The 20175-nt window shown below is 41.7% G+C and overlaps 1 protein-coding gene across 5 annotated transcripts in view; it reads left to right on the top strand.

The window, feature by feature from the left end:
• Positions 1-18533, top strand: part of AMPH (amphiphysin) — a 305154-nt gene extending 286621 nt beyond the window's left edge. For all 5 annotated transcript variants that reach the window (XM_073678259.1, XM_073678256.1, XM_073678257.1 and 2 more), the window contains 3 exons: positions 3759-3974; positions 13070-13171; positions 17108-18533. In XM_073678259.1, the coding sequence (XP_073534360.1) occupies positions 3759-3974; positions 13070-13171; positions 17108-17215 (426 nt within the window). In that variant the 3' untranslated portion in view covers positions 17216-18533. The remainder of the gene's footprint in view (positions 1-3758; positions 3975-13069; positions 13172-17107) is intronic.
• Positions 18534-20175: the final 1642 nt, after the last annotated feature.

The raw sequence follows: 20175 nt of genomic DNA, 5'->3' as shown, positions 1-20175 counted from the left end.
ATAATCCTGACTACTGGGTTGCCACACTGTTAGATCCCCGGTACAAAAGTAAATTTGCAGAAATTATTCCTGCCATAGAAAGGGATGCACGCATGCAGGAGTATCAGCAGAGACTGTTGCAGAATCTTACATGTGCTTTTCCACAAAATACCAGTGGTGCACGTAGTGAATCTCACAGTTCCAACTTGCCAACCGTGGTCTGTATGGAATTGTTCAATAAAGGGCCCAAAATTAAGATAACATAGATGGGAGAGGTCTCTATGAATAGGAATTCCTAAGTATTTGATACCCTGTGAGGGCCAGGCAAAGGGAAAGTTGGACTGGATGGAATCCTATATGGATTTAGGGAGGGAGACATCGAGGGTCTCAGACTTCACTGCATTGATTTTAAAATTTTACCATGTAACAAAGTGATCTATTTCAGCCATAACAGCAGGGATGGATATATGTGATTGAGTGATATATACTAGGACATCATCAGCAAATAGAGAGCACTTGTACTCGGTGCCTCCCACCTCAATCCACCTAATATTGGGGTTATGGCGAATTGATGAGAGCAGGTGCTCCGTCACTAGGATGTATAAGAGAGGGGACAGAGGACATCCCTGCCTTGTCCCATTGGTGATTGTGAAAGGTGATGAAAATGTTCTGACGCACCCCCTGGGCCTTGGGACACCCGAAGCCGGACCCTTTTTGGTGGATGCTGGTGGTTGTAGTCTTCGTGGCGGCGATCCGGTTCCGTGGCTCAGGGCGGTCAAACCAGTGGCGGAACTATTTATGTGGTTTTGATGTTTAAATGTCCGACTACGCCACCCGTGGATTGCGGTCAGAGTGAACCGCCGCTACAGGGCAGACCGCTAAGGCTGGTGTTGTGGGTGCAGCAGAGCGTAGCATAACTCCCCACGGGAGGAGTATAGCCTCAGGGCAGTGTATGCGGAGGATGGGGGTGATGGTGCAGGGCAGCAGCAGTAACGACACGGAGTCAGTGATGCAGTTCAGGGCCTTTACTCACAGTTCTTATTATCCAGACCACGTCTGCAGGTAACGGCTGCCCACGTCGTACTGTGCTCACCAGGTGAGGGGCTCAGACAACTCCCAGATAACTTTGGAGCGCTTCACAGGACCCCCTTTGTGTGTCCTTTGTCTGGCCTTTCTTACCAACACTTCTGTCCGGCTGCCTCGGGCCTCCTCTTGGTAAACTTGGCGCCAGTTTCCCTGACCCTATGTGGTGCCTTCCTAGCGGGTGGAGCAAGTGGCTGCGCCACATAAAATGTCAGAGCCTCCGGTTTCTAGCTGAGGGTCGTTTCCTGCCTCCACTAGTTCGGGGACCGGTCTCCCCCTTTGGCCTGACCCCTCCACGCAGGTGGATTCGGGCGTGCAGTGGCGACTCGCCCGTCCGCACCCCTGGGATCCCTTCATTCCTCGTTCCTGGAGCCTTCTCCGCTCCTCTTCCTTCCTTCTCCCTCTTGCAGGCCTGGGCCTCTGTTACTAGGCCCGCCTCCAGAGCAGAGCTCAAGCAGAGCCCCTGCTCCCTGCCACTTCTGCTCAGACTTCTCTGCACTGAACTAAGATGGTGCCCACCTTTTATACTCCCTTCTCAATGCACCCAGGAACTGCTTCCTCCCTGCTCCTGCACTGCAGGGTTCCCCTTCCTCAGTGTTCCCTCCCCCCACTCCAGCCAGGGACAGGGACTGTCGTGCCCATCTCAGGGGCATATTGGTCGCCCTGCCCCACGGCAATGTGGTGTAATGCATGCAGGTGTCGGGTCCTGATCCACACTCCATCCTTATCTGAGAGTGAGATATCACACCTCTGGGTGAGGTGCAATACGTCTGTAGCAACCGAGCCCTCGGTGCTACAGTTCCATTTATCTTCAGCCTAGGTGACGTATTGTGATACAGGGCCGTGATTTTGGCTATAAAAGGGTCCCCTAGACCCCTACCCCAAGCTTTTTAAGAGAATCATATATGGCGTGCCAGGAGACTCTATGGAATGCTTTCTCAGCATCCAACGAGAGTATCTACTTACAAATTTTTAACTGCATCTAGCCCAGGAAATACTTTGTGCCTAGTAGCAGTGTCTGCTAGTCAGCGGATTATCCCGGCTGTTAAGCAAGCTACACCACCTGTAGTTTGGACACTTAATTTTTTCAAAGGAAATGCTTCGGGACCACGGGATACTTAGTGAAGAGCATCAGGAGGCACCCCAAGGCATAGGGGCTGGGACTGGCACTAGGATGCCTTGCGGTGGACAGCCGAGCTCGATCCTTATAAAAGCTTTTTAACTGCAGCAGCTTTAGTGGACGCTACTGGAGCTGGAATTACGCGGCTGCTGGCATGAGACTTGCCCTCCAATAGATCCTTGTAAATGGATTTAAAGTGTATTCATTCAAATTAGAGGGACAATTTAAATTAAAAAGCTTAGAGCTGCCTCCACCACAGTGGGGCTCTCTCGACCCACCAGCGGACAGGCACCAGTATTGGGAGAGGGGGGCTGGCCGCCAGGGTTCACCGCGGCTCTGGCACAAACCCGGCGACACGGAGGTGGCACGGGCAGGAGCGGACTGGCCGTCTCGGCTTCTCACTTTTTGGATTTTAGAAGGGCATGACATGCCTATATCTGTGTCTCCCCCTCCTTTTACTCCTCCACCTCTTTTCTTTTCGCATGACTATATGTACTTGTCACTTTTCCATGTGTTAGTTGTGTCTTCTGAGCAGTTTGTCAGCTTTTGGACACCTTTGAAGGTGTTTTCTATGTGTTTCTATATGTTTTTGTTTGCCTGCCATTGGTTTTAACGGTGTTCGAAGGTGTTCGACGAACAGTTCGACGAACAGTTCGGCGAACACACGGGTGTTCGACGAACCGAACCGAACTCGAACACTACGGGGGTGGCTCAACACTAGTCTTGAGCGGCTCATGCTGTTGTGTGCAGGACCTGCGGTGAAGTCATTGAGTCATGTGATGGGTCACATGACTCAATGACGTGGCAGGTCCTTCACACAACAGCGCGACGGAGGGAAAACATCAGAAGATAAGTATAAACTTTATTTTATTCTTTTTTTTACAGGTTCTTTGGTACCCAGGTCTCATCCAGACTTGGGTACCATCCACACATTGATTCCGCTGCACTTCCGCAAAATTAATGAACATGCTGCGGATTTTTGACCGCAGCATATACGCTGCGGAAAAATCCGCAGCATGGGCATTGACATTGCGGAATGCCATTGGGGACCATGGGGTGCGGATATACATGCGTTTTATAAGCGTTTACGCTGCGAAAATTCCGCAGCATATACGCTTGTAATACGCAACGTGGGCACGCAGCCTTATGGGGTTAAAAAAAGACCTAAGAAAAGCGGTTAACAAAATCTGTAAAAAAACAAACAAACAAACGAGTAAGTCCTAAAACATAAAGTAATGTACACATATTTGGTTTTGTCACAAAAACAGCAACTTGTACAATAAATGATAGTATGGCACCTTCACCTTTGAAATTCAGTACTTTTTTAAGTGAACTAATTAAAGCCAGAAAAGAGATACAAGGTCCTGGATTTTTGCTTGCTATATGGTTAGGGAGTCAAAAGATGCATGAACAAGGTCTGTTAGCTACATTGTATACTTAGCATTATTATTATCATCATTATTATTCTACCTTGAAGGTGTATATGTCACATTTATCTAATGTTTTAGAATTTTAATGAGAAATAATAACAAAAATATAACTATTTTGAACTTTGACAAATGTTTTAATATTACAGGATATTACCTGCATACCATTAGTTGTAATAGAACCAGCATCCAATCATGAAGATGAGGGAGAATATGAAGAAAAAGGGGTTGAAGTTAAAGATGAATTTGATGCCATCCAGGATTCATCTGTTGGAAAAACTGAGGGCACTGCCAGCGAAAGTAACAATCTTCCCACATTGGAAAGCCCTACATCTCAGGAGATACCCACTGGCTTTCTGTTTAAGGTTAGAATATCAATTTGTACAGCTCCTTACTAATCTGTTGATGTTCACTACAAATTACATAAAATTATAGCAAAAAATCCCAAAAACATATTGTTTGTGGGCACATAAATCCATCCGGACTGGTTGTGCACCACTGCAACCAAGCAACTCCAAAGAACCATGAAGTAAACAGAGAACACAGAGTTTTTCAGATTATATATAAAGATAAATACAACTTTATTAGTACATACATTTGATCAATACATATAAATATAAAAAAGGGAGACATGGATAGGAGGGATATAGAGGATAGCAGCAAGGGCGCAAGCACTATCAGGGAGCTGTGAGATAACCCATAAATTAAGGGCTAGGGAGAGCTCCAGGCTCAGGCTTCATGTAGAGCTGGAAAACCTAACACAGCCTAGTGGTCAATGATCGTTTAATTTAACATTAATTGGCCATAATGGCAGTACAAAAATGGAACCTGGAGAGGACATCCCTATCAGCACAAAAGTATCCAAACAATATGCATAGACAGCAGCATTGCTTGCCCTGAATGAGCGCGGCGCCCCAGATGTCATGTGAATGTTTACCGCTTCCTGACGCGCGTTTCGCGTGAAGTCTATACGGCTTTATCAAGGGAAGATAAGGGTATTGTGTGCAAGGACCTTAAAATACCCAGGTAACCGGTCATGTGGTGCACCATGTGATTGTATCCCGGCCAACTGCATTACATATATGGCGCTTGCGCACGGAGCAGAACAAATCCAGCACAAGCCTCCCGGCGGTCACATCTGGGAGCACTTCAGCTGCGCAGTCACGGATGAAAGAACACCGGGCACCGAGGCCAGGAACATGAATGCGCCGGGCGCACGCGCTCAGAATGCCAAGGCAGGCAAATATATCTATATATATATCTATATATATATATATATACAGTACAGACCAAAAGTTTGGACACACCTTCTCATTTAAAGATTTTTCTGTATTTTCATTACTATGAAAATTGTACATTCACACCGAAGGCATCAAAACTATGAATTAACACATATGGAATTATATACTTAACAAAAAAGTGTGAAACAACTGAAAATATGTCTTATATTCTAGGTTCTTCAAAGTAGCCACCTTTTGCTTTGATGACTGCTTTGCTCACTCTTGCCATTCTCTTGATGAGCTTCAAGAGGTAGTCACCGGAAATGGTCTTACAACAATCTTGAAGGAGTTCCCAGAGATGCTTAGCACTTGTTGGCCCTTTTGCCTTCACTCTGCGGTCCAGCTCACCCCAAACCATCTCGATTGGGTTCAGGTCTGGTGACTGTGGAGGCCAGGTCATCTGGCGTAGCACCCCATCACTCTCCTTCTGGGTCAAATAGCCCTTACACAGCCTGGAGGTGTGTTTGGGGTCATTGTCCTGTTGAAAAATAAATGATGGTCCAACTAAACGCAAACCGGATGGAATAGCATGCCGCTGCAAGATGCTGTGGTAGCCATGCTGGTTCAGTATGCCTACAATTTTGAATAAATCCCCAACAGTGTCAACAGAAAAGCACCCCCACACCATCACACCTCCTCCTCCATGCTTCACGGTGGGAACCAGGCATGTAGAGTCCATCCGTTCACCTTTTCGGCGTCGCACAATGACACGGTGGTTGGAACCAAAGATCTCAAATTTGGACTCATCGGACCAAAGCACAGATTTCCACTGGTCTAATGTTCATTCCTTGTGTTCTTTAGCCCAAACAAGTCTCTTCTGCTTGTTGCCTGTCCTTAGCAGTGGTTTCCTAGCAGCTATTTTACCATGAAGGCCTGCTGCACAAAGTCTCATCTTAACAGTTGTTGTAGAGACGTGTCTGCTGCTAGAACTTTGTGTGGCATTGACCTGGTCTCTAATCTGAGCTGCTGTTAACCTGCGATTTCTGAGGCTGGTGACTCGGATAAACTTATCCTCAGAAGCAGAGGTGACTCTTGGTCTTCCTTTTCTGGGGCTGTCCTCATGTGAGCCAGTTTCTTTGTAGCACTTGATGGTTTTTGCAACTGCACTTGGGGACACTTTCAAAGTTTGCCTAATTTTTCGGACTGACTGACCTTCATTTCTTAACGTAATGATGGCCACTTTTTTTTCTTTACTTAGCTGCTTTTTTCTTGCCATAATACAAATTCTAACAGTCTATTCAGTAGGACTATCAGCTGTGTATCCACCAGACTTCTGCACAACACAACTGATGGTCCCAACCCCATTCATAAGACAAGAAATCCCACTTATTAAACCTGACAGGGCACACCTGTGAAGTGAAAACCATTTCCGGTGACTACCTCTTGAAGCTCATCAAGAGAATGGCAAGAAAGTGCAAAGCAGTCATCAAAGCAAAAGGTGGCTACTTTGATGAACCTAGATATAAGACATAATTTCAGTTGTTTCACACTTTTTTGTTAAGTATACAATTCCACATGTGTTAATTCATAGTTTTGATGCCTTCAGTGTGAATGTACAATTTTCATAGTCATGAAAATACAGAAAAATCTTTAAATGAGAAGGTGTGTCCAAACTTTTGGTCTGTACTGTATATATATATATATATATATATATATATATATATATATACAGTGCTGTGCAAATTAATTGGGACAAAGCAAAAAAACACATATTTTTGAATATTTAATAATAAAATGTTATAATGCACTGTTACATACTAATTTTAGTAAGAAATATGTCCTCCTTTAGCAGATATGAGATTTTCAATGCCTTTTGGCATTGATTCTACCAAGTTTTTGCATAAATTCTTCAATTCTTCATCATGGAACCACACTTGTATGGCACTGTTTATCATGCGTTCTTTGCTTGTACAGTCAATTTTGCCAAGACATCTCTTCACAATGCTCCACAAATTTTCTATAGGATTTAAGTCTGGTGAATTGCCAGGCCAGTCCAGCACTTTTACTTTATTTTCTTCCAGGAATTTCTTCACACACTTGGAATTGTGGCATGGAGGCAAATCTTGTTAGAATGTCCCTTTAAATTTACGCATGAATGGCACAATAAAACGTTTTAAAACAACTATGTATGTGGATGAATTCATCATACCATCAACAGGAAATAAGCTCCCTGTACCATCAGCTATAAAAAAGCCCCAAAACCAACTTACGATTTTACTTAAAAAATACTTTGTCCCAATTAATTTGCACAGCACTGTATATATAATGAGCATACCAATACAATGCATCAAAAAGGAGACAAATTCATAAAAATACCATGAATTAAGCATAACAATTAGATGAAATGGACGTATCCAATGATGAAAATATGGCTGTAAAATATAGATGTTAAATTTAAGTTCAGCTCTGAAAATAGAAAGGACCAACCTGGGCAAACACAAACAAAAACATATATTTACTGACAAAAAACACAACAGCACACAAGAATATAGTAAAAAATGCTGCAAACGCAACACCAAAGATTATCATAAAAACTCTAAAGTTTAAAAACAATAACGAAGGTAAAGAAAACGCACGTAACTAGAACGGATCATAAATATGGGGCAAAACTGAGGGTTTCGTTCAATCCCTTAGGAGCCATCGTGTCCAAGGTGACGATCCACTTAGTTTCACGTTGAGCCAAGATGCACTTGACATTACCACCCCTTGCCCCAAGGTGAACAATATCAATACCACGAATGGAAAGTGATGAGGTATTGCAATCATGTAATTGATGAAAATGGCGGGGAAGTGTCTTTAGATCAGAGGGGTCTGTCACCGACCTGGCTGCGGCAATGTCCCTGACGTGTTCACGAACTCTGACTTCCCTGGATGTAAGGCCAATATGAATAAGTGGACATCCACAGGTTGCATAATAGATAACATTAGTGGAACCGCAGGAGATTCGATGTTGAATTTGAAACTGTTTATCTCCTGGTGCAGAGTCAAAAGTTCGGGTACGTAGTACATTAGCGCAAGCCAGGCAGTGACCACAGGGAAAGCAGCCCAACGTAGGTTGAAATTAAAACAGAAAAGTGTTGTTAGTAGGGACATAGTGGCTCCTGACAATTAGATCACTAAGATTTCTAGCTCTCCTTGAGGTCATGGATGGGAAATCACCAATAGACCCCACAAGAGCGGGTTCTGTAAGAAGTAGAGGCCAGTGTTTCCTTAGGATAGCACGCATATTATTTCATTCTGTATTATATGTATTGATGAATCGTGTCTGGCCTTCTACTGACTTAGTTTGTTTGTGACCATATAAAAGTTGGGAGCGAGGTGTTGCTTTGGCCCTATTGTACCCCTTTTTAACTGAACGTTTACTATAGCCACGTTGTATGAATCTCTTTCTGAGAGCTGTGGCCTGAGCTTCAAAGCCCTGTAGGGAGGAACAAATCCACCTCACCCTCAGGAACTGTCCAACCGGGACGGCCCTGATAGTTGCGGGATTATGGGCAAAGGAGGCATGAATCAACGAATTCACTGCCGTTGACTTCCTAAAGACGTCAGTCCGGATCGAAAAATCGGAATCGACCTCCAGACTCACGTCAAGAAAGTCAATTTTAGCGGCATCCGCTTTGTATGTCAGGCGGATATTCATGTTGTTAGTATTAATTTCTCCCATAAATTTCTCGGGCTGCTGCGCTGTACCCCTCCATAAGAAAAAAATATTGTCAATATACCTGTACCAGCACAGCACATGGTCGGCGGCCCACCCGCCCCCGTCACCAAAAAGAGATCTCTCCCATGAGCCCAGGAAGAGATTGGCATACGAGGACCCGCAGGCCGCACCCATGGCTGTGCCGCGTTGCTGGAGGTAAAACTGGTCTTTAAAAATAAAAAAATTTTGAGTCAAAATGAAGCGCAGCAGCTCGAGAATGAACCCGCATAGAGGGCCATCCAGGTTGGAGGCCCCAAGGAAGGAAGAGGTGGACAGCCTCCAGCCCACCTGAGTGGGCTATGCACATATACAGGGTTTCTACATCAGCTGTAACTAAAAAAGTGTCTGAGTCCACAAAGACGCCGTCAACCCGAGTAAGGAAGTCCGTCATGTCTTTAATGTATGACGGGAGAGTCTCCACCAGTGGCTTAAGATAAAAGTCCACAAATTTACAAATTGGTTCACAGAGACTCTCTATCCCAAACACGATCGGACGTCCAGGTGGGTTGACCGCGTCTTTGTGGATCTTGGCCAATAAATAAAAAGTGGAAATTTTGGGAAAACGTACTGTAAGCCCATCAAGGACTTTTTTTGTGATGATGTCTGCCTCAAAGGCCTTACCTAAAATAGATTGGAGGTCTGCCATGAAGGAGGACAATGGATTATGTGACAGCTTTTTGTAGGTGGTTCTGTCACGTAACTGCTGTAATGCCTCCTTTTCATAGAGAGCACACGGCCACACTATGATATTCCCCCCTTTGTCTGCTTGTTTAAACACCAAGTCGGAATATGACTGGAATTTTGTAATAGCTGCCCTCTTGGGATATGTAAGATTATCATGTCCCCGTGCAGTGGATAATTTCTTAAAATCTTCAGAGACCAGCTTGGTAAAGATCTCAACTTCAGGGCTAATCGACAAGGGGGGAAATCGTGTGGATTTAGGAAAGACATGAGGGGGAAACCTACCTCTTGCTACAGGAGCCTGTTCACCGAGGAGATCCTCCAATGTTTGTAAAGCCTCCTTCTCGGCAGGACTCATCATAGAGGGAGTAGTTGTATCCTTAAAATGAAGTTTCTTTAGAATTAATTTACGTGAGAAGAGATTTAGGTCTTTGAGGGCTGTAAAGAAATGAAACCCATTAGAAGGTGAAAAAGTTAAACCCATAAGGACCACCTGTAATTCAGGTTCAGAAAAATTGTACGTGGAGAGATTAATCACCTGTAGGCCCCCCTGAGTATCGCTCCCCGACTGTCCACTCATGGTTGCCTGTTGCTTGGCATTCTGTCGGGTTGTAACACGATGGGTGTCATTGTTTAATCCAGAGTTGGCATTTTTAGAAGTGGGGATTATCTGATCACAAGAAGTGTCGGATCGGAGAGATGATGACCTTGATCTCGAGGACATGTCGCCCATAAATCGTGGGCGCGATCTATTTTGAGGGTTCCTCCATTTATATACTCTATTGGCCTTCAGGTCATTAATATCCCTCTGAAATTTCTTTATTTTGACCTTTTGGAGTTCATCCGCCAAGGTCTGAATATCTGCATCAATATCCTCATTTAATTTCTTAAATTCAGACACAGTAAGTTCTTTATTAAGGCATGTCAACAAGTCCTCAATCTCCTTTTCCATTTCTAAAATAGAAGCATAATTCCTGTCTCTGAGGAGCAAAAGAAACCCACGGGAGCATGTATTGGCGCATTCCTCACATTTATTTTTAAAATTGTCGACATCAATAGGGAAAGAAGGGAACACCTGGACACGAAGTTCCCTTGGGATGAGCCCCCGTTGAATATATCTGTCAAGAAATGCGTGGTTCCACCACGTGCGCATTCTCTTCCTAATAAGGTCATTGAGCTGTGACATCATGAATTGCGTATTTGGACCAATGTCATTAGTGTTGACATCCATACCCTCCTTACACACAACATTTAAATATGAGAGCCATTTGACGCCACGGGCCCTATAGTCCATAGAGGAAACGGGATAAACTGTGAAAAACACAGGAAAGATAATTATAGCAAAAAATCCCAAAAACATATTGTTTGTGGGCACATAAATCCGTCCGGATCGGTTGTTCACCACTGAAAACAAGCACCTCCAAAGAACCATGAAATAAACAGAGAACACGGAGTTTTCAGATTATATTTAAAGATAAATACAACTTTATTAGTACATACATTTGATCAATACATACAGTATAAATATAAAAAATGGAGACATGGATAGGAGGGATATAGTAGGGACATAGTGGCTCCTGACAATTAGATCACTAAGATTTCTAGCTCTCCTTGAGATCATGGATGGGAAATCACCAATAGACCCCACAAGAGCAGGTTCTGTAAGAAGTATAGGCCAGTGTTTCCTTAGGATAGCACGCATATTATTCCATTCTGTATTATATGTAGTGATGAATCGTGTCTGGCCTTCTACTGACTTAGTTTGTTTGTGACCATATAAAAGTTGGGAGCGAGGTGTTGCTTTGGCCCTATTGTACCCCTTTTTAATTGAACGTTTACTATAGCCACGTTGTATGAATCTCTTCCTGAGAGCTGTGGCCTGAGCTTCAAAGCCCTGTGGGGAGGAACAAATCCGCCTCACCCTCAGGTATTGTCCAACCGGGACGGCCCTGCTAGTTGTGGGATTATGGGCAGAGGAGGCGTGAATCAATGAATTCACTACCGTTGACTTCCTAAAGACTTCAGTCCGAATCTAAAAATCGGAATATACTCCATGCTGCTGTCTATGCATATTGTTTGAATACTTTTGTGCTGATAGGGATGTCCGCTCCAGGTTCCATTTTTGTACTGCTATTATGGCCAATTAATGTTAAATATACCAGTCATTGACCACTAGGCTGTGTTAGGTTTTCCAGCTCTACATGAAGCCTGAGCCTGGAGCTCACCCTAACCCTTAATTTATGGGTTACCACACATCTCCCTGGTAGTGCTTGCGCCCTTGCTGCTATCCTCTATATCCCTCCTATCCATGTCTCCCTTTTTTATATTTATATGTATTGATCAAATGTATAGTATGTACTAATAAAGTTGTATTTATCTTTATATATAATCTGAAAAACTCAGTGTTCTCTGTTTATTTCAAATTACATAAAATGTAGTCTGCGTATCACGAGCGTAAAACTTGGATGAGTGCTATCTGATCTTTTATCGCAGAGCACTGTTATTCTATGGGGCAGTGCTGATCGGCGTTTTTTTTTTCTCATGACGATTTGGCATGAGAATGAAATTGCAGTATGCTGCGGGTTGCTCCACAAATCGAATGACACACACTGGGTTAGTGTAAAACATCGGACTGCACTCGGATGTTATCTGAGTACAGTTCCGACATCCTGGGACTTAGACAATGGAGAAAATGGAGAAATTAAGTTCTCCATCTTCTTTTCACAGTTTGCTACAATTCTCTCATGCGAGAGAATCGGATCACATAAGCTGACACTCTTGTCATTAGTATAATTGTCCCGATTCTCTCGCATAAGAGAATCAATACTCGTGTGAGCGAGCCTTAAGGCTTCCTTTCCATGTATGCAGCCACCCAAAGTTTCTACCTCCAACATGGTGCAGAAATGCCTTAGAAATCTATAGGAACAGTTCCATCATCAGATTTTCTATGGGATCGTTCCCAGTCATCCGGTCGATAGTTGTTGTGCCAGAGGAGCTGGATTAGACGATTAAGGAAATTAGCATAATATTCTCTCAAATTAAATTTTATACTACTAAATAGAAGGGGTCACATACTTATTTAATTAATAATGTAACCTCTGTTAAGTACAGAATGAAATTCTTTTTAATATTATTAATTTATGCTATCACATTACTGTTTTATACATTTGCTATTGTAAAGGTTGAAGTGGTTGTCTACCTAGAACGACATTGTTTTGTGAGATAACAGCGAGCTGGTTGTCTGCTTTCTAATTATTGGAACGCCAGTGACCACCTAGAGAAACTAATGACATAGCCACCTACAACACCACATCCATCGTCCTTCAGGGTTAAAGCTGCAGCTGGCCACTTTGGGGATCAGACAGGTTCTCAGAGCAGTCAATCTCTGTATGATATTAGATTGCCCTAATCATTACCCCAGGTGAATGGATTTGGATACATAATACAATAGGTATAGATACATATATCAAAAAACTGACCGGCACTTCCAAAGAGAAAAAGACTAGTGTGAACAGATGCAAGCTAAGAGAGACACTCTATATAAATAACAAATTAAGCTGCACTCTGAAATGCTATAATATGTAAACATTGAATATAGTGGAGTGAAAAATGCAGAAGTGGTGACGTGTTTCTATTATACTTTTCTTATATTGTTCCACTGCTAATTTTGGCTTACAAATACTGATGTAAAATGCTGACCGAATACTGAATGTGTGAACGTGGCCTTATAGGAACTACAATGCTTAAGCTATAAAGCTGCATTTCTAACCATATTTTTTGTGATTGTATTTATTTTCAGGCTGAAGCGGTACATGATTTCGAGGCAGCAAATCATGATGAACTGAACCTCAAAAGGGGTGATATTGTGTATGTTGTTGACTCTCCAACATCAGCCGATCAGGTAATGCTTAAATAAAAATCTATACATTTTATAATATTTTAGAATAATATGAACTTACCGGTATTATCATTCTACTATTATATCAGAAAAAACAAATGCATGAAATTGTTGTAAAAATAAAGGGAGATTGGGTGGAGGTAGGGATTCCCTTTTAATGCAAGTAAACGCTATCACTATATAAATGTAACAACTTTGTTTAAATTTTGCATAATAAAAAGTGCAAATTTGCAGGTTGTGAACCAAGTCCTGCCATCAGCTGAGACATGGATAGTTACAAGGTATCTGATCTAGGCAGTGTTCTGAAAAATGGCTTGTAGTAAACTCAGTGAGATTTGTGCTGCTGTCTCTGCTGTATTTAGCTCACAGAGCTTTGCCTAGACTGGGTACAATTGCATTTATTCCACTGACCACACTTCTTGAAAATAACAAGCAGTTGCAGCACAAATTCCCCGATTCATCATTTCAAGTTTTTGTTTGTCACTTTTCTTTTTGCTGCTTTTTTGCACCTAATTCTTCAAAATTGCACAAATAAATAAAGTCAACAATCCTTTTTATCTTTGTTATTTTATTTTTTTTTGCAGATCTGTAGTGAAAAAATGTCCCATGCTTTTCAAAATTTCACAAAAATAGATGAATAAGGAGAAAACCACTGACAATCCCAGACTCCACTCACAATACCAAACAAAAAAAATAAAAGAGCCAACACATATAGACATAGACTAGACCGAAATAGGTGCAAATGAAAACAGATGACAAACACCAAAAACTAGACAAAAAAGGCACAAATGCAATAATAAACTGGGCTCAAAGTATTTTTAGAAACTTTCCTGTATACAGTTGAGTAAGCTTTATTTGCTTAAAAAAATCGTTCACTTGTTTATCCTTTGAGTAAGCTTTTACATATTTTAACTTTTGTTCCCTTACTACATTTTCTCTCTTTTAATTAGAGAGTTGCGTGCTGATTTGCCATTTTTAATATTTGCTGCAAACTGGGCTAATTAACAATTTGTAAATTCCTTCTTATTTTTGTAGAATATCATGTCATGTCAGTAAAGTTGAGTCATTAAAATATAATAATTACAGTGGTGGCCAAAAGTATTGGCACCCCTGCAATTCTGTCAAATAATACTGGGTTTCTTCCTGAAAATGATTGCAGTCACAAATTCTTTGGTCTTATTATCTTCATTTAATTTGTCTTCAATGAAAAAACACAAAAAGAATTGACCTAAAGCCAAATTGGATATAATTCCACACCAAACCTAAAAAAGGGGGTGGACAAAAGTATTGGCACTGTTTGAAAAGTCATGTGATGCTTCTCTAATTCGTGTAATTAACAGCACCTGTAACTTACCTGTGGCACCTAACAGGTGTTGGCAATAACTAAATCACACTTGCAGCCAGTTAACATGGATTAAAGTTGCCTCAGCTTCTGTCCTGTGTCCTTGTGTGTACCACATTGAGCATGGAGAAAAGAAAGAAGACCAAAGAACTGTCTGAGGACTTGAGAAACCAAATTGTGAGGAAGCATGCGCAATCTCAAGGCTACAAGTCCATCTCCAAAGACCTGAATGTTCCTGTGTCTTCTGTGCGCAGTGTCATCAAGAAGTTTAAAGCCCATGGCACTGTGGCTAACCTCCCTAGATGTGGACGGAAAAGAAAAATTGACGAGAGATTTCAACGCAAGATTGTGCGGATGGTGGATAAAGAACCTCGACTAACATCCTAACAAGTTCAAGCTGCCCTGCAGTCCGAGGGTACAACGGTGTTAACCCGTACTATCCGTCGGCGTCTGAATGAAAAGGGACTGTATGGTAGGATACCCAGGAAGACCCCACTTCTTACCCCGAGACATAAAAAAGCCAGGCTGGAGTTTGCCAAAACTTACCTGAGAAAGCCTAAAACGTTTTGGAAGAATGTTCTCTGGTCAGATGAGACAAAAGTAGAGCTTTTTGGGAAAAAGCATCAACATAGAGTGTACAGGAAAAAAAAGAGGCATTCAAAGAAAAGAACACGATCCATACAGTCAAACATGGCGGAGGTTCCCTGATGTTTTGGGGCTGCTTTGCTGCCTCTGGCACTGGACTGCTTAACTGTGTGCATGGCATTATGAAGTCTGAAGACTACCAACAAATTTTGCAGCATAATGTAGGGCCCAGTGTGAGAAAGCTGGGTCTCCCTCAGAGGTCATGGGTCTTCCAGCAGGACAATGACCCAAAACACACTTCCAAAAGCACTATAAAATGGTTTGAGAGAAAGCACTGGAGACTTCTAAGGTGGCCAGCAATGAGTCCAGACCTGAATCCCATAGAACACCTGTGGAGAGATCTCAAAATGGCAGTTTGGAGAAGGCACCCTTCAAATATCAGGGACCTGGAGCAGTTTGCCAAAGAAGAATGGTCTACAATTCCAACAGAGCATTGTAAGAAACTCATTGATGGTTACCAGAAGCGGTTGTTCGCAGTTATTTTGGCTAAAGGTTGCACAACCAAGTATTAGGCTGAGGGTGCCAATACTTTTGTCTGGCCCATTTTTGGAGTTTTGTGTGAAATGATCAATGATTTGATTTTTGCTTCATTCTCTTTTGTGTTTTTTCCTTGCAAGCAAATTAAATGAAGATAATAAGACCAAAGAATTTGTGATTGCAATCATTTTCAGGAAGAAACTGAATATTATCTGACAGAATTGCAGGGGTGCCAATACTTTTGGCCACCACTGTATATGCCTGGTAAGTTCAAGATTTCTAAATAAATGTGAAAAGTAGAAAAAAAGTAAAGAATATCACAAAATTGAGATTTTTAGTTTAACACGCCTCCTCTATGTGGGTTCAAACTCCTCTTGTCTTTATTCACACATCCAACATGAAAAATGAAAGCCCATCATAGAAGTCTCTTTACTCTCACTGTTTGTCCTCTGTATTCACTGTTTCTCACTACTTCACCACAACCCAGTCCTGTTTAGCAAGGCTCCCCGTCTATTTTCCTCTTAGGGTGCCAGTATGGCCAGTACTTATCTCCTCTGATGCTGATGCTCTAGAACTCCCGCTTGGGGCATTTTATTTGTCTCACGTACTCAGTCCTGTCTAGGCCCATTACCTTTGAGAGTTGGAAACTCTAGGCCTTTTGGCTAGGCATTTTCTCCCAGGACCCCTGTCCGGTACATCACTCTATCTCTTAATCACTCCCCCTTTGGATCTCGCTATCTGTTTCCTTCAGTCTCCTCTCACTTTAGAAACGCCCCAGAATGCGCCACTTCTCAAAATGGACCTTAGATCCTCTTTCTAAGCACACCAGGCTCTATCTAGCTCACTACCAGGAAGTCTTCTCTGATCTTGCTACATAATCCCTCACTCTTTGGGCTGGACCCAGCTCTTAACTCTATCGATGCCTACTCACTACCTGTTGCTGGGCAGAACACCGCTTCATCACATAATGCAAAACATTAACTCTTACTATCCCTACTGTCAAACTACACACATCATCAACATTGCTAACATCACAATTCACATTACACATCACAGTTCACATTACATCACATAACATTATACTTGTTTCTTCAAGGAGGAACATGGGCTGCATGTCCATCTCCTTACATGGCAGCCAGATGTAAGCATTGAATGAAACTGAAGAGTAGAGCTCCATTCAAGATGTAGGGACACTGAGGCACAGTTAGATACTTTATATCAGATCCTATTTAAGAGAATATGAGCTGATCTGGATCATCTGCCAGCTTCCACTAAACCTTGAACGTAGCTGAGCAATCGGCTCCATTCAATGTTTACATCCCACAACAATCTGATATTTATGACCTATGCCCGGACAAAACCTTGAAAACTATGGGGTTTTGAGCATTGCGATGCATTAATCAATACTTTTGTAATGTTATTGGCTGCCTTATGATGAACTTTCACCTTTTAATGTTGAACTCTATATTTTGCAGGAGGCTGGTTGGTATACTGGTGTTAGAGAAGTGGACTGGCAACAATACAAGGATCTGGCAACTTACAAGGGACTCTTTCCAGAAAACTTTACTCGTAAATTAGAGTAGTAAATTTGAGGCAAGAGAATGATGGACGCTTCGTATTTGGGTTTATTGACCTTCTGATAAGACAGATACATTTGAGACTACAATGTTAACTGTTAAAGACTGGTGCCTGTCCCAGATAAAACTTGGTGAAACATATGAGGGCAAACAAAATCAGCATGAAAGCCAGATGTCAGTTATAATCTACTAATGTGTAAATGGAGAAAAGTCGATGTTGTTCACTTGTATGCAACCACTGGTTTGTTTGTGCTTTGTCAGAATAAAGGTTAGGTGAACCTTTCCTAAGATCCTTCTTACAACATAAATCTCGTCAGTTCCAAATTTCAGCATTATTTTATTTAACTCAAATATCAATTTTGATCTATATTAAATTACGCTGGAAGAAATTGAGAAGCGAGCACTGTGCCCAGAACAACGGCATTTGTTGGACATCCATCCTATAATTGCACTCTAATGGTCATCTGTGTACACTTTAATTCTTATCAGCGATGTGTGGTTCCTTAAAAATACTGTATGTAACATCATGGGTCTAGATTTCTGCTGTTGAAGGACACTATTGTTATGATATTTCATCTTGGATATAATCCTTTTTGCAAGACCATGAGTGACCCAGAAAGCTCATTCACCCATAAAAGACTTGTCACGTGCATATCGAAGTCAAAAAAGCTTTCACTTCAACATAGTACATGTTTAATATACTGTAAATTGTTAAGTGGGACTGAGATGTACCCTTATCAGCATACACACCCTAACTTATGTGCACTGAGTCTATATTGTCTTGAATTGCTGCATTGCAGATGATCTTACTAGTAACAGTAAAGAGCAGAATGAACAATACCCTCACAGTTTTATGTCTTAAAACCAAGGAACTGCTGCAAAACATTTTTTTTGTGTCACTTACAGACATATCTAATGCAGTTATGTATCATGTATGTAGTCCTGTAGTTTCTTAAATCTGTTGTATCATTGACAAGTGCTTTGCTTTGAACTCGTTTTGGCATTGTGGTGTTTGCTAGTTTGGTGCAGTGAAGCACAACTAGCATCCATTGCCCAAGCATTCAACAATACGTCTTCGTAAATGATGTGAAATTTTCTTTATAGTACTGAGAGAAGATGAGAGCAACAGAAATGCACAGCTATTGGTTCTTTCTAGTTTACAAAATATTAGAAGAATTTCTACTGGAGAAAAGATATATTTTACCAGCTTACACTAAATACAGGATTTCAACCATACAATGTATCCGATATGAAAATAACATCTGTATCTATTATGTTTTTTTCAATGTTGTGTCATCTCTAATAAACTTTTTGTTCAGCCACTTATTGTGACTAATAGTATGTTAAAATTCTAGGGAAATATAACCACATTGTATTATTTGATGTCCATATTAAGGAGCAAAGGTACTTTTATCAGATTTTTATTTTCAGATTTTGGAAAGTCCTGTTATGTATATATGGCAAAGGCGATTGCAGTTTCAAGTCTCCTAAGGAGACTATTGAAGACAATAAAAAAAAAAGTTTTTAAAAATATGGGAGAAAAAAAAACAAAAGTTTAACTAACCTCCTTTTGCTCCATTAACCCTTTCACCACCCAGCCTGTTTTCACCTTTTTGACCAGACCAATTTTTTCAATTATGACCAGTGTCACTTTATGAGTAGAGATGAGCGTTGTTCGACTCGAACTGTTCGCCAATCTCAAATTTGAGCTGTTTTGGGCGGTGTTCGAGCCGTTCGGTGAACACGAACGATTTGAGAAAAATTCGGCTGTTCGAGGTTATGTTCGATAACTGTTCGTGCACCAAAATCATAACTGGATTTTTTCTCAGTAATGATGAAAATTAATGTTAATACGCAGTTTGAGTGTACAGCGGGGCGGGGGGAGGGTCAGGGGATGGATCTCTGCAGGAATTATGAAGATCTCCATTTTTTTTTCTCTTTCCCGCGTTTACAGTGGGAAGGTGCAATCTGTCTGCTTATCAGCAGCGCACATACGGAGCGAAGTGCTTTTTTTCACACAAGCAAGGGCATGTGTCATTGGCAGTGTATGTCACATATCCTTGCCCTATAAGACCCAGCCATTTTCCCCGTTGCCACCATTTTCTCACTGCTGCAGCTGCGTGTTAGACGGCACCGCTGTTGCTGTGTGCGCTATACCTTGTTAATTTCAAGCCAATTTTCGCACAAATCTACAGATAGCTTGGGAGTAGGGAATAGTTGTGATTGCAGTCCTTTTAATGACTAGGTTACAGCATTTCCTACGACTTTTATCAGGCAGGTCTGTGCTTATAAATAGATAGGTTGTGGGAGTAAAGACTAATTGTAATTGCAGTCCTTTTCAGGACTAAGTTACATCAGTTCCTATCAGTTTTTGCCAGGCAGGTCTGTGCCAGTGCTGTGCAAGTTTTTTTCACAGCATTTGGCTGAATCTAGCAAAGCAAATCCTTTTTGGCCTATTGCAGAGTGTGTTAGTCAGTGGAGTAGCCTATCTGTGTTGCAAGATACACCACCTGTGGTATAGAATACCAATTTTTTTACTGCACCTAGTGAAGTAAAACCTTTTGGGCATAGCATCATTCTATTAGTCCATCTATACTGACCTCCATAAGGTTGCAAATTGAATATAATTTTTTTCTGCATCTAGCTCTGAAAAAATATTTGTCCTTCTAGCAGTGTGTGGGACTTGTTCTACTAGTCCATCTATACTGACCTCCATCAGGTTGCAAATTCAAAATAATTTTTTGTCTGCATCTAGCTCTGAAAAAATATTTGGGCTTCTAGCAGTGTGTGGGACTTGGTCTATTAGTCCATCTATACTGACCTCCATCAGGTTGCAAATTAAAAATATTTTTTTGTCTGCATCTAGCTCTGAAAAAATATTTGGCCTTCTAGCAGTGTGTGGGACTTGTTCTATTAGTCCATCTATACTGACCTCCATCAGGTTGCAAATTCAAAATAATTTTTTG

This window comes from Phyllobates terribilis, unplaced genomic scaffold (assembly GCF_046119375.1).
Source record: "Phyllobates terribilis strain yellow unplaced genomic scaffold, ASM4611937v1 Scaffold_4__5_contigs__length_816908805, whole genome shotgun sequence".
NCBI classification, from domain to species: domain Eukaryota; kingdom Metazoa; phylum Chordata; class Amphibia; order Anura; family Dendrobatidae; genus Phyllobates; species Phyllobates terribilis.
The sequence above is the reverse complement of the archived record's forward strand: the minus strand, read 5'-3'. Positions and strand labels throughout refer to the sequence as shown.